The sequence below is a fragment of the Eublepharis macularius genome, chromosome 8 (assembly GCF_028583425.1).
Source record: "Eublepharis macularius isolate TG4126 chromosome 8, MPM_Emac_v1.0, whole genome shotgun sequence".
NCBI classification, from domain to species: Eukaryota; Metazoa; Chordata; class Lepidosauria; order Squamata; family Eublepharidae; genus Eublepharis; species Eublepharis macularius.
In genome coordinates, this window is record NC_072797.1 from 30,942,657 (window position 1) to 30,957,454 (window position 14,798).

The window sequence follows — 14,798 nt, forward strand, 5'->3', positions numbered from 1 at the left end:
ATTGAACATTCTCTCCACAATGTACATTTTGTATTCCACAGAAAAAGCAGGGATAAAATTGAAATATATAAACATCTCTCAATTGTCCCATCAAGGACTGAAAGCATACTGGGCAACCAAGTGAATTCCTACGTGTATATACAGTGCCAACTGTGTTAGCAAAGGGGTCATTCCAGACAGCTATACCAGTAACTCTAAACTATAGTTACTACCATTTGTGTAGTACAGCTTTCTTATGCTGTGTCAAGTCACTGGTTTGTACTGTCTACCCTTCAACCAGACTTCCAGTCTCTGAAAGCTGCAACACAGCACCAACCATCTCATTAAATGACTCAGCATAGTAAATAAACAAACATATCTTCTGTAGGCCAAATAAACAAGTCTTGCACATATATGTATTACTATTTTTCAAATGCATGCTGATGCTACTGTGATCAATAAAAATACAAATTAATTTAAAAGTGTAACTGAATTCATAGTAGCTTTGGTTTCTATGTATTTTCTCAGTCATCAGAATCTGACATTAATAGGGCAACTATTATCATGTGGTCATCCTCCAAAAAAAAAAAATCAAATAAAAAGGGGTGCTCATACTCAAAAAGTTTGGGAACCACTGCCCTAAGCCATCCATGTCTAATGGGTTAATAATCAAACCAATCTGGAATGCCAAGCCCTGGTTTAGAGGCATGACTGTAGTACTATCCTGTTTCCCAATTTGGAAAAAGATTATCCTTCAACCCAGCAAATCTCTGATTGTCAACGAGATCATGGATAATTCTGATCCCACCTACAGGAGGTCTGTTCTCTCCCTATCCTTACACTAGAGGCAGAGTCACCCATCATCCCTATCTACTTAGTTTGTGTTACTCTGGCACCAAAATCAGATGTAAACAACATGTTACAAAATAAGTTAATGCACACAGGCTTTTCTACAACCACAGCGTAAGTCTACTGGAGCATTTCCCTAGGGTCACTGGGAAAAAAACCACTGACAACAGGCAGTGGTCCTTACAATCCTGTTTGTGGTTCAGCAAGTTTCTTTAAAGAAACTGTCAACCTGTGGTATCTCTTTGCACGCCAGAGCAAACACTTCCTCTGAAACAAGCAATCTGGAGAAAGTTAAAGGGAAATGGTTTGAAGCGAACTCCGAAAAGAATTGAGGAGAGACTGGGGCTCCACCGGTTTCCCAAATCCTGCAGAGCCCTAATTTACTTGTCAGTGTGGCTCATAACTACCACATCCTTTTGGATCTGGGGTGGAAAGGGGGGGTTGCAGTCACACAGTACCCTACATCGGATTCCTCCATCCCACAGGAGGCTGACATTTCAAGGAGTCTGGTTGTGATTAACACAAACCGTGAGTAATGCCACATGTTAAGCACTGGAGAGTCATGAGCGGCACAGAACAGCCGCTGGAGTTGAGCGTGCAAACAGCAAAATGAAGCCGGTCGGAAAGTACATTGGAAACAGGTTATCAGACACACCAGACTTGACACGGGGCCAGTGGCAGTCCTCTTTGACTGCCACGTGGGAAAGTTTGGAGTCCTGAAATGTCAATAGAGAGAGAGAGAGAATCACATCTGCATCTTGTAAGCACAAACTGCTACAACAGGCAGAACCAAGTCCGGTACTATTTCACAAAACTTTGCCTTGAAGGCTTGAGACACAAAACCAATTCACAGAACTTCTGGCACTTTCTAACCTTTCCCATTTAATACCAACAAGGCAAACAAGGACTCAAGTGAGCAGACCATCTGCATCTACTGCTTATTGACTGAAGTTATCAAAGGTTATCTTTGTCTGATTATAAACATGCTACCTACTTAAATAAATGGAACTTAGCATGAATGCTGCTGCCCTGATGGTGGAGACACAGATGATACAGGATGAGTTTTTGGTAAAAAGCAAACAGACAAAATGCAGAACAGAGTGTCTTATCCCATTTAGAGGTGGAGACTGTTGTGGCTCCAAGGCCTCTAATTGCTTGCTTTGCTGGCATAAAATCAAGCAGAGTTTTACCTGGTAAAGGAAACGGTCAGAGGTCTCAATGTAGCAACAACCTCAACCTATTTTTAGCAAGTAAGAAACATAGTTTGTTGATGTGGAGTCTGGCAGTTTTATCTGGTGAAGTAATAAAAGTCTGAAGGGCCAAAATTTCCAAGGTTCCAAGCCATGTAGGCATGTAACCTGCTACAGTACCTCTGTGCACAATGGCAGTACCATAGACAATGCTTTTACCTCTTATGCCAAAGCAGTGTGGTGAAGCACAGGTATTATCATTCCCAAGTAAAAATGAAGAACAAATTCATATGGCCATTTTTCCAAATGAGACACGGTAAACACGAGTGAGCTTTTCTCATTAGTCTCCCTCACTGGTCAAGCAGACTGCTAGATTCCTCTCCCTATAGCTACCATTTGCTATGCGGGTATATTTCCTACTAGCCAGTAGCTCCAGAGAGAGGGGTGTTTTACTTAAAAAGGGAATATGGCATAGCAGAAGAGATTTAAAAACCCTCTTCTAGTATTTTGGTGTGGTTTCTGATTTATCCATCTGAGATGATGGCTCTCCTACTATCTTGTCTAGTGTGGCCCTCAGGTAGGCTTCTTGTGCCACACTACGCATGCCAAATCAGACAGACAGAGACAGATTTTAAAAAAAAAATTGCTGATGTCTATAGTACTGCTGCTATTGACAAATGCTTTCATGTCGCATACTGTCTTTAACTCTTATGAATGATCTGAACAAACCTCAAAAGTCTAATTTCAGGAAGGTCTCAGTAAAGCTTTTAGTGCTGCTTTCGCCAGAACAAGAAACAGAGAATTGTATCTATGTCTTCAGGCCAAAAGTTACAACGTTTATGATTCTATTGGGAATCAAGGCACTCTTAAATACATTTTATCAGAAAGATCATAAAACAAAGCTCTGCTTATGGAAATAATGGCTTGCTGATTGAGCACAATGTACTTTAAAAACATTCTCCCTGTGAACAATCATACCCCAGGAAGCGTTTTGATGCAAAATGAAAAACGAGGGATTTTTTTCATTCAAGTTTCCAAACTATGATCATTTTATAAGATAGCCACAAAGCCATGCTGGGAATGATTTCTGAAATCCAGTCCTACACAGCTCACTGAAATAACTGCAGGCTTTTCTGCTATTGTCTGCTACAACAGATTGAGAATAAAGACGAACATTTTGACTAGACAGTCTATCTGCTTTGGAATTTGCTTCTCTCTTGGCAGAGTAGAACAACTAGAGAAAATAGTTGGAATGTGTCTTGCCAAAATATAGTGGCAATTTTTAAAATGCTGTTTATTTTTATAACAAGGCTGTACTCAAGTCAGAAAATTTTGTGTTTCAATGTTCAATAACGTTCATTTCCCCCCACAAATTAAATCTTAAATCCCCTTTATAGTAAATAAACTTGGTCTCATACTGTATTACGAAGCTTATGCTTATTTAAATTGTTCTGCTAAATTGATACGACTGATAAGGTCGTAACTGAGGGAGCAGATATGAAGGCAGCAGTAGCACTTGGCCAAGTTCAGAACCAAGGTGGACTCACCTCAGGTTTTGGTAGGCTGCTTGCTGGCAGCAACTCACACCAGAGTTAAGGTTATTAATTCAAAAATAATAAGTAGACTTGTATCTCTGGTATTTTTTTTTAGTTTTGAAATTAAATTTTTAAAGAATTCCTGAAAATATGAGATGGGCGAGAAAGCTTGGTGAGCCCCTTGAGGCATCTACTGATGGAAGGAGTTCTTTTAAACCAGAGCTTTTTGGCTGTATGGCCAAGGGGGCATATGGAGGGCATGTCCTTGGTGCTAGGCAGCATTCAACTGAATGCTAGCTGCTGCATGACATAGGGAGGGGGGTGTTCATGGAGTTCAGCAACTCTCAGAACAATTCTGTGTAGAAATATAAATAAGGTGTGAAAAAGTTTTTAAAATAACCAATTTGAAGAAAAAACAGCACTAAATAAACCACAAGACAAATCATATTTAACAGAATATCTACGTAAACAAAAGTGTCTTTATCTGGCACCAGAAACTCATATGTCTGATGCCAGGCAAATGGTTGGCAGCAGGAGTAGGATCATTTTTAAAAGGTACATTTGGTCAAAAGGGCCCCAGACCAAATCCTTTTGTACCATCATTCCGTCATGGATAGTGGATTCCTTGGTTTCCATTCAGCAGCAATAAACATTCTTGCAACAGTCACCAGAGACATACCAATTCCACATCATTGGATCCAACACAATTATTTAGAAAACTGAGCAACAGAACCGTAACGAGTCACTGGAATTCATACCCTGTGATATCCTTAATAACTTCACTTATTCCCCAAAGGTACAGTTAAAGGACACCATTGAAGCTTGTATGACGAGAACAAAATGTTATTTATGTTAACTATATCAACATCTGATGGACCATATTCCCTCCCATTCTTTCCTTACAGTGGAAGCAAGACAGTTATCAGTTCTACAACTGAGCCTTGTGTTTAGCCTGGAAGAGGCACGCAACACTATCCATTTCCCCCATACTTAAGAGTTGGGGAAAATAAGGCAGGAAGACTTTCTGTCCACACTCGTTCAGCTCAGCTGAGACATGCTGCTGTCCCTTGTAAATGTGGCCATGGTTGTATGGGGGTGGGGGGGGAGACTTCTCCCCCTGAAAACTTGAGCCCGACCACAATGCTTGTATACCCATACTGCCTGCATGACATGTCTGAGAGTTGGTCTCTTCTGAGGGTTGCCATGAAGACAAATCAGGCAGCAAGGTAGGGTGACAAACAAAGGCATGCCTTGTGTGTGCACAGGCTCATGTTGCCATACGGATGGATGCCCCTCACACTGACCGAGCACTCTCCAATGCCTTCAGCAATGTCACAGATCACTCCAACACATTTAAGCTGGCAGAAAAATCTTGAGCTGGCCCTGATTTTTTCCATACCAACTTAAGAATTAATAAGACTACCCAAATTACAACATCCAAGAAACAGGAGTAGTCTACACATACACCAATTTTGTTACCATTTGCTGTTACCAGCATAGTTTCCAAACACCTTGTTACCAGACACAGAATATAAAAAGGCAAAATACTAGCTAAACATGTTTATCTCTCTTGACTCCATGTGCTTCCAAGTTGCCAACTGCATGGATGATTTTGAGTGAGCTCACCTAGAGCACAGTGGCCAAAAATGCCAGCCTTCAAACTGTCTCAGACCAAGTACAGTCCTCTACACACCCACATTTTTTTCTTTCATTTTAATGCTTCCCTTGCACAAACCCCTCAAAGGAAATTTTTTAGCAATGTGAACAAACTGCTTTTTTAAAGCACATACCCCTATCACTGGCTGCTGAAGAATATACTTACTGCGAGGAACAGCATGCAATACATGGAGAAAGAAGAATGTCCAGAGTAAAATGACAATCTGAAAAATAAAAGAATAGGCATGTGTTGATTGCTTTTTAATATATAAAATGATGTCAAACATTACATTAACCAGCCTCCAGTTATAAAAAGACCAACTATAACACAGAGCATTTGAGAATGTTCTGCTCAACGCATGATGCCATCTCATCTCCACTTTTCAGTCACCAAGAGTAACTAGGGGAAAAGATTATATTTCTCTCTGAGTATATTTATGCACTCTGCAAACTTTCTGTCCTCCAGGAATTTTTTCTACAGCTTATCTAGTGAGGAACCCCTCTGCAAAAAGACACTGTATGCAACTGCAGCATAGTGGTTGGGTTGCAAATCAGCATTCTGCTGGTTCGAATCCCTCTAATGCCTAGAACTCAGCTGGTGGTCTTACCCACCACTCCTCTCAGCCCCAGCTCCCCAGCTGCATTGTGGGTATAACAACAACAACAACAACAACAACAACAACAACAACAACAACAACAACAACAACTTTGCTCACCTCTCTGAGCGGGCACTAATCTGTCTGGAAGAGCAGTATATAAGCATACTGTTATTGTTATTATTTATTATGCATGATATCCTTGGGTGCATTCTCTCACATGCACTCTTAGTACACATTATAATGGCCTGCTGCCTTTGCCACTGACCTTGGCAAACTGAGTTCCTAGAACACAGATATCACTGCTCAGTTTGCTGCCCACTGCAATTATAGATTCAATTAGAGTTTAAAAATGCTGTGCCTGTTCATCTTTAAAGCTGGTCTCACTGAGGGCCTTCTGATGGGGAACAGGGAGATTCCTCAGAACACTGTCTGAAACCACTTATCTGCATTCATTGTTGAAGACCATAACCACCACAGTCTAGGGGTAAAGGACAAAGAATGGCTGCTCCCTGAACAGGAAAAAATGTTTCAAGTACCATCCCCTTACCCCAACTGATGCTTATTTGGGTGACCTTGGGCCAGTCAAATGCACTCATCCGCTACTATCTCACTGGGTTGCTGTGAGGATGAAATGGAGAACGGAAGAATGGTGAGAGTTACTCTGGGTCCCCACTGGGAAAGAGACCCTTATACTTATTACCTTATACCTAAGATGCTATTGGGCTAAGGTAGGCCAGAGTTCCATTACATTATATGTATATAATATACATTTGCCATCACACACACCCAACCGTCAGTAGATGTAGTGTTTCCAGGTGCAAGGTCTTGTGACAAAGCTGTATGAGAGGATGGAAATCTTTCTACATATCATAATAGTGTAGTATTCCAGTTCAGATATTGTCATAAGGGAGCCATTTGTCTAGCTTCATCAACTCCCTCCCATCTGTACCACTGGAATAACAAAGTTATCTACTCTTATAGTATTACTGTAAAAACAAGAGAGACTCTGAGAAGTGCTTTGAGCACAAGATATAACATATGAAGCTAAGCAGATCTTGGTCTGGTCAGTGCCCGAATGGGAGACCTCAAAGAAATCCTACCAATACCATGGAGGCCTTGTTTCAGAGGCCTGTCCATCTGAGGCCAGATAGGTGGTAACCTGAAAAACAGCCTTCTCAGACATGGCACCAAAACTTTGGAACTTCTTCCCCAGGCTATATGTCTTCTTCTATCAGTGTCTTCCACCAACAGGTGAAGATTTTTTTTATTTGGCATTCCCTTCCTCTTAACTAGACATGGGCACGAACCCAAAAAATTTAACTAACCAGCGGTTCGTGGTTCGGTGCCAATGATGATCCCGAGATTGCGAACTGCAACAAACATTTTCTGTTGCTGAACCGGTTCACAGTTCGTTGGGCGTGGAACGGCCCCCATGGCACTTACAGAGCCCATATTCCTGGGGAGTGTTTTGCAAGCTCTCCTACAGTCATCACCCAAGTTTGGACAAGATTACAAAAGGGATCTTGGAGTTATACCCTCTCCAATCCAAGGCCCCCAGGAAACTCCCATAAAAATCCAAGCTCAATTATACTCTCAAGTCTCTCTCCCCAAAGGCTAGCAAGTGGCAAGCAAGAGCTCTGTCCCATTCCACTGCTCGCTGAAAGTGAAACCCAGCCTGGGAGCCCACGGCTATTTATAAGCACAGGTCCCATTGAGCAATGCAGGAGGTCTGTGTTTGGCCGTCAGAGCTGCCTATCAGGGTTTGCAGGGATGAGACTGGAGTGCCCGTGGCTACAGAACACCCCCTTCCCCCTCCCTCCCCTGAGTGTCTTCTCCCAACTTGTAACCGCTTTGCAGCTCTGTGGTTGGAAGGAAGACTTGCCGATCAAGGTAAGCTGGGCTTCCATTCGGGTTTCCAGGGCGACAGAAGGAGCGCAGACAGAGTTCAGGCATTCCCCTGGCTCCGTTGCCAGGGGAACTGATTGCTGGCGCCTGAGTGTCTGGCTTCCCGAACTGCAGCCGAACGCACCGAACCAGGCGTCTCCTGAATGCTGGTTCGTTCACCGTGGACAATCACGAACCGCTAGATCGCGATCGCCAATTTCGTGGATTTTTGAAGTTCGTAATGCGGTTTGTGCCCATCTCTACTCTTAACCCTCTCCCCTTTATGTTTTTGTTTATATTATATATTATATCAGCTCTGTATCAGATTTCTGCTGCTTCAAAATACTTCTGACAAACAGAGGCCCAAGCTTCTAACTTCAGCAGAGCCACTGATAGTGTCAAAGTTCCATCTGGAAATACGCTCTGTCCCTTTTCAACCTGTCAGCCACACACACTTGCTCTCCTTCCCCCTTCTCCCCCTTTTCAGTTAATATTTTAAACAGAAATACAAGCAGAGAGAGAATAGAACATTCCTCTGCAGGCAGCAAGGCCCTTCCTCCAAAAGCAGCTCTCGGAACATTCCATCCCCCCTGGCAGCCAAAGATGGGAGCGTTCCAGACTCTACTGCTATGCTAGCAAATGCAAACTCTTGCCCTTTGCACTACCACATTTCCCACCCACATAAATATAACTGGAAACATCAACACCTCGTTTTGTTGTGTTGCCCCCCTCTAAATTCTACAAAGATTTAAATACAATCCAGTAGCAGTTCATATATCAGGCTTCAGAGCTGTCAGACTGTATGTTATTGTTTAATGGCAACTAGCTTCACACATTTTTCTCTTGGATGGGTTTATTTCAACAAGTCTGACAAATGTGTGTTCTGGGTTTCTATTATTTCAATTTCTGACTGTGGCCACCAAGTCCAATGCCAGCACTTCCTTTTTTAGAATAAACAACTTAATTTATGAAAAAGCCCTAATGCTCCAGCCTTTTATGGATGAGGGAGGCGCACCTAGCAGGAAGCTAACTAACACCGATTCTTGTTATGCATCATGTCTAAATACATCTGATGGTACCAACCTGGAAAGTAATGTTAAGGCACTGGGAAATTAGTCTTCTAATCTTTTTTGACTACTTGCTTCACACGTTATCCACATGAGCGTCTGCCCAAGGCTACTAATATGTACCAAAATGGATGATGTAACCCAGACTGAATACCATAAAGTACGAGAGCAGCAAAAAGGTCTATCCACTAATTAAATAATTTGTGCTCTATTCAGCTGCCTTTATCCAAAGGATCAATCTTAAATAACATTTCAATACAATTCCCTTTTTGATAAGCTGAGATATAAGACAACCTGCAATTTAACAAAAGCTATCACTCATTGTTAGAAGGGGAAGCCATCTTCAGTATTTCATTTGAGTTTGTATTAAAGAAACAGGACAAAATAGCCTAAATGTAACAGGTCCTTAAATCTCTTATGGTAAGAAGATGAAACCAATATTCAAGGAAAACTGGACATTATATTAGGGAATTAAGTCTCCCTAAAAGACAACATGGAGTTGGTGCAGAACACTGCAGCTCAGTTATTATCAGGAACTCCCGTTCTGCAGTCACTCCATTGGCTACCCATTAGTTACTCGGCTAAATTCAAAGTATAGGCTTCATAAAAAGATATCTTCCCTAGTATCTCTACTTTGGTTCTAGTCAACAATAAAAGGTAACACCAGGGCTTTTTTTTCAGGGGAACACGGTGGAACCGAGTTCCAGCACCTCTTGAAAATACTTGGCAATAGCATGTGAAAATAATATTATTTCAAAGACCCCCATGTGTTTCTCCCTCATTTCCCTCTTGAGAGTTCTGCCACCTCTTTTCTCAGAAAAAACCCCCCTGGGTAACACAAACCTCCAAAACTTCCTTAGGACCACTGGTTCATCCAGCTCAGTATTGTCTACTGACAGGAAGCAATTCTGCATGCTCTGAGGCACAGAAAGTTCTTTCCTAACACCTAACGCATTTTTATTCTGCTCTTCCTCCACACTTAGGGGAGCCAACACCATTCTTTCCTCTGCCTGAGATCATTAGCTGCAGGTGTCAGAGATTTAACCTGGGAATTTTCATTTTATTTTATTTTGTATGCAATGTGAAAGGGAAGTATCTTTGAATATGAATGGTTTCCTCATAGCCGAGGGTATGTCAACACTACAACCGTCCTCCTTCATGGTTTCCTCCCCTACTGTCCTGAGAACTGGTAGATTTTATGGGTTTTTAAAATTTTACTTCATTAATACTATGCTTTTCTCCTGAATGTGGACCCAAACCAGGTAAAATCTTTTCTCTTCCATTTTATCCCCACAACAACTCTGTGAGGTAGGTTAAGCTGAGAGTGTGTGACTGGCCCAAGATCACCCAGCAACCTTCCATGGCAGAATGGGCATTCAAACCTGGATCTCTCAGATCCTAGTCTGACACTATAACCACAACTCCAGACTGGCTCTACACCAGATATCCATTTATCTCACAGAATTACGAAACAGGGATCCTTATTCTGAACCATGGCAATTATATTTTAGTTTCCAAAAAAACAATGCCGTTTATTCTTGTTGTATAGATGGGTCTTGAGCCATACAGCTTAACTGATGTCATTTCCTAACTACAGAAATTGTGTGCATTGTTTATAACTTTTGTGTGTTCTGAAATAAAGGAGGTACTTATGTTGGGACAGATTGGGTACCAATTCTGTGATATATTTAAGTACCACAGCTGCCCAAACAGTCTGACAAGAAACCAACTTTGTTTGACAAAGAATGTAATCCTTTTTAAGCCAAGCATGAAAGATAAGGAGATAACTATGTATTTGTTATTCATGTTTTCACAGCCCATAGCATGCCTTAGTTAATGCATTCTATACAAGAACAAACTGCACAGTATATTCTTTTTTAGATTATTAGTACTTAGAGCATAAGATGATTTGTAACAACAGTGCACAAAAACTCTTAGAACAATTATAGTATCTATTCTCAATTAATGTTCTGTGTCTTTCCAAGCCTTGAACTCTTTGTAATGTTCTAGGAACACTCAGATCCAAGCAAATACTCCTTGTACACAAAAATGGAATCCTTTCTCTGTAGCTGTATATTTATATTCTACACTAAATGAAGAGCAAACAAGCTAACTTTCCTCTATCCCCTAATATAGCAATATTTCTCAAAGAAACACAGCATGATGCTCAGAAAAACTACTGCCAAATAAATACAGTAGTTGTGGCGGAGAGGGACTAGATTTTTCCTCCTATGGACACAAAATTAGAAGTCTCTGGAACCAAGCCAGAATTAAAGTAGAAAGGAAACTGAGAGATCCAAACAGATTTGGTGTGGACAAGTAAATTTTGCAAACTATTTGCAATTTGCAAACAGACAAAAAGAGAAGTAAAGCAAATCCATCTTGGTATGTACCCTTAAAGTAACCTTTATTTGTATATTTTATCTTTACAAATGTGATGCCCATTTAGAGACAAAGATCTTCAGAGACTTGCCCAAGGCCATAACAGAGCAAAAAAAAATTTTTTTTAATAGTGACCTAATGGGCTTTCTAACAGGGTGCTTCCTTTGTATCTCTTCCCCCTTTAAGAATAAATGTAAGTGAGTCCAGAAGAAAATATTCTAACATTTCAGAGTTATGAAGAAACCGTTTTTATCAATATCATAAAACAGTATAGGCAACGTACAATCTGGCTAAAAACATGGACAATTTTCAACCACAAAATTTCAGAACAAGTTTTTGAGCAATATGCAGTTACTGTAATTGCTTAAGAGAATTTCCTATTTCTCTTCGCTGGTGAGAAAGCACCTGCTTTTAAGGAATATTTTAAGAAATACATGCACCAATAATGCCCCTTGGAGGGGTTCCCTCCATCAAACACATCCAGAAGCTGTTTTCAGACAGTTGCCAGGAGCCTGTTGGGTTGCAAATGCTAATTTTCTCAATAACGTGCTAACCTGCTAAGCATAGCAAAAAGCTGCTTTCAAGTGGATTTTCCCCCAGCAAAAGATCATCTGGTGTTTATAAGAACCCCAAGGGGGTTATAATGCAGCCTGTATCATGCATGTGTTTCTGCAGATTTGGAAGTGCTGTGCCTTATCAAGTGATGTAACTATTAATAAGAGCAGTAGCATGTATTCTTTTCCAGGGTTCATATTTAACAAAATTTTTACCTGACAGAACTCATATGGAACCTTGTAACATGCAAAGAAATGAGCATAGGCCTCAGAGACACCCTATGCTTCACCACAGCAGCTTTCCTCATCTTATCAGGGCCTTCTACAGGTGCCATCCTGCAAATGGGCAAAATCAACAACTGCCTGTACACATACATCCTCTGTTGTGGTGCCCGCTTTATGGAATGACCTGCCTGATGAGGTTAGGAGTAGAGATGGGCATGAACCAAAATTCATGACAAACCAGGCCGGTTCGTGGTTCGCGATCCAGCGGTTCATCAGATCCTATTTCTGATGAACCGCCATGAACTTTAGGCTGGTTCGTTGGGTTCATTTTTTGATTTATCACTGCAGACAGCCTGGTGTCGATCAATCAGTTTCCTAGGCAACAGAGGATGGACTTCTTGCAGACCTTCTGCTGACCCAGAAGTGATGATTTTCTGACCTGGATGTGACGTTTTCACGAACCAAACAAACAGGTTCACGAACTGGGGGGGCGGGCGGGGGTGTTCGTGAAAGTTCGTGGTTTGTGAAATTTGACAAACCACAAGGTTCACTTTTTTTCCGGTTCGTGCCCATCTCTAGTTAGGAGGGTTCCACCCTCTTGTGGCTTTCCATGGACTCTACAAAACTGAGTAAGTATCCGAAGATGGGAGCTCTGATTGGCAAAAACTTATACCCTGAAAACATCGTTGGTTGCTGAGGTGACATTAAGCTCAAATCTTGCTATGCAAAACTGAATTACTCGGGAAGGTTTTTTTACACAGGTAGGAGGGTTGTGCTGTAAGGAAACAGTTTAGAGAGATATTCTGGTAAACGGACAGGAACCGCAGACTATACTACTGTGTACCTACTAGGCAGCTTCTGTATCATTTAAAATGTTACATTAAATTGCTTATGCTTTTTTTCAACATGGTTTCAGCTCTGTATTGGATTTCTGCTGTACTCAAATTTCTGCAATGCATACTCTATTTCATTATTTATTGAATGTCTCAGCTGCAGAACATTGTACACTGTGTAATCTACCTTGAGTCTCAGGGAGAAAGGCGAACTATAAATAACATAAGTAAATAAAATAAATGTTAAATCCAGAGTAGACCTATAGATACAACTATAGATCTACCTTACAATAAGAGAAAACTCTGTGGTACTCACAAAACAATGTTAGGAATAAAATGAAATAACAAAACAAACAAAAAATCCCACTCAAAATACACCCCAAACCACATTTCTGAAAAAGGAACTCTACGATCAGTGAAAGTCAAAGAAAACGGAAGGGACTTGCATCTGTTCCTCAACACCCGCAAGAAATGGACATTGGGCCAAGCTCAAGTGATGAATGACATAGGTTGGACACTTGTCAGCTTCCCTCAAGTTTTGATGGGAAATGTAGGCATTCTGGTCTTGCAGCTTGGCTCTCTGACTGCTGTCCAATGGACTTTTCAACTGTCACTTGTCCAACATTCCGCCAAACTGCCTACATTTCCCATCAAAACTTGAGGGAAGCCGACAAGTGTCCAACCTGTGTAATTCGTCACTTGTAGCTTGGCCCATTCTTATCACTAATCTACGGGGCAGGTAATACAGCAGAAACCGTACAGGCTTTGGTCGGGAAAAAAATGTCAAGTAGTTGATTAGTTCAACCCAGATGACACATGGTTCCATGCAAGAAGAGGCAGGATGGTTCTCAGGCCATGAAAGAGTTTAAAAAGGAAGAGCCAACACCTTAAACTAAGCTCAAAGGCAAGCTGGCAAGCAATGTTGCTGTTTTAAACACTGGTGTAATGTGTTCACGCTAGCCATTCCTCAAGTAAACCTCACATCTTGAATTTACTGTCATTTCCAGATTGTCTTATGGGCACCCCATGCAAGTTTTGGCAATTAAAAAAAAACCAGTACCAGCTCAGTAAACTGTCCTTAGTGAGCACTTTTTTGTTGTTGTTTTTAAAAAGCTAACATTATAAATCTACTAAATCCTAGTACTCAAAGATGTGCCTGTTGATAAGGCCACAGGTCAGTAGCCTAGTCCAGTGCTCTGTCTCCAGCAAAGAAATGCCAGCTCAAGCATATGACTCCAGCAAATACAGCCCAACAGCTTTTTTAAAGAAAAGACTAGACTGCCTGGAATAGTGGCCGTTACAACATTCTGCATCATTCTACATCTCTTTTCAATGTCCCTTCTGTCTTTGGATATGCAATCTAGGAACCAGAGGGGGAGGGGAGAGTAGAAGGAACTGCACTAGGGTAGGACATTATCCATATATTTGTCACTGGCAAAATCATCAAGAGTAAAACTACTGAGGGCCATTCCCAATTCCTTACATGGGCCTCAAAGCAACAGGTATCAAGGACCGGTTATTCTTTAAGTTCCTAATGCTTTGAACTTTCTTCTCCTAAAAGCAGTCATTGGGAAAAAAAAGATTAATTTCCTATACAGGACAGCTACAAAGAAAACCACATTTTTATGCTTCTGAAGGCACCATTTCCTATGCAGCAGACCTCTGGGGTTACAGGCAAACCTTTTATCACATCAAAATGTTCACAAAAATGTCACGAGCTATACACCAATCCATCTTCCTAGTCCAAAGTGGCACACACATCTGGTTAAACAACTCTGTAGAGCTATCTCTGGAGCATTTTTCTGACACATGCAATTAAGAGACTGTCAGACTGGATCAGTATTGTAAATTCTATTTTTATGCACAATTGCCAACTGTTGTCTCAATTGCACCAAACTCAGAAAACTAAATCAATTCATCAAGTCTCTTGCTACTCAGATTATTTGGCTTTTGATCATATATAACTTGAAATCGAAAGTCCTGCTTTCCGCTCACCAACTAAAAGACATCTCATTTGAAAACATCTGAAGATCCGATTTCTTTCT

General features: G+C 41.1%; 1 protein-coding gene across 2 annotated transcripts in view; it reads right to left on the minus strand.

Moving 5' to 3' along the window:
* PLPP1 (phospholipid phosphatase 1) overlaps positions 1 to 14,798 on the minus strand; it is a 106,773-nt gene that overhangs the window by 25,536 nt on the left and 66,439 nt on the right. For both annotated transcript variants that reach the window (XM_054987196.1, XM_054987195.1), the window contains exon 4: positions 5,376 to 5,433. In XM_054987196.1, the coding sequence (XP_054843171.1) occupies positions 5,376 to 5,433 (58 nt within the window). The remainder of the gene's footprint in view (positions 1 to 5,375; positions 5,434 to 14,798) is intronic.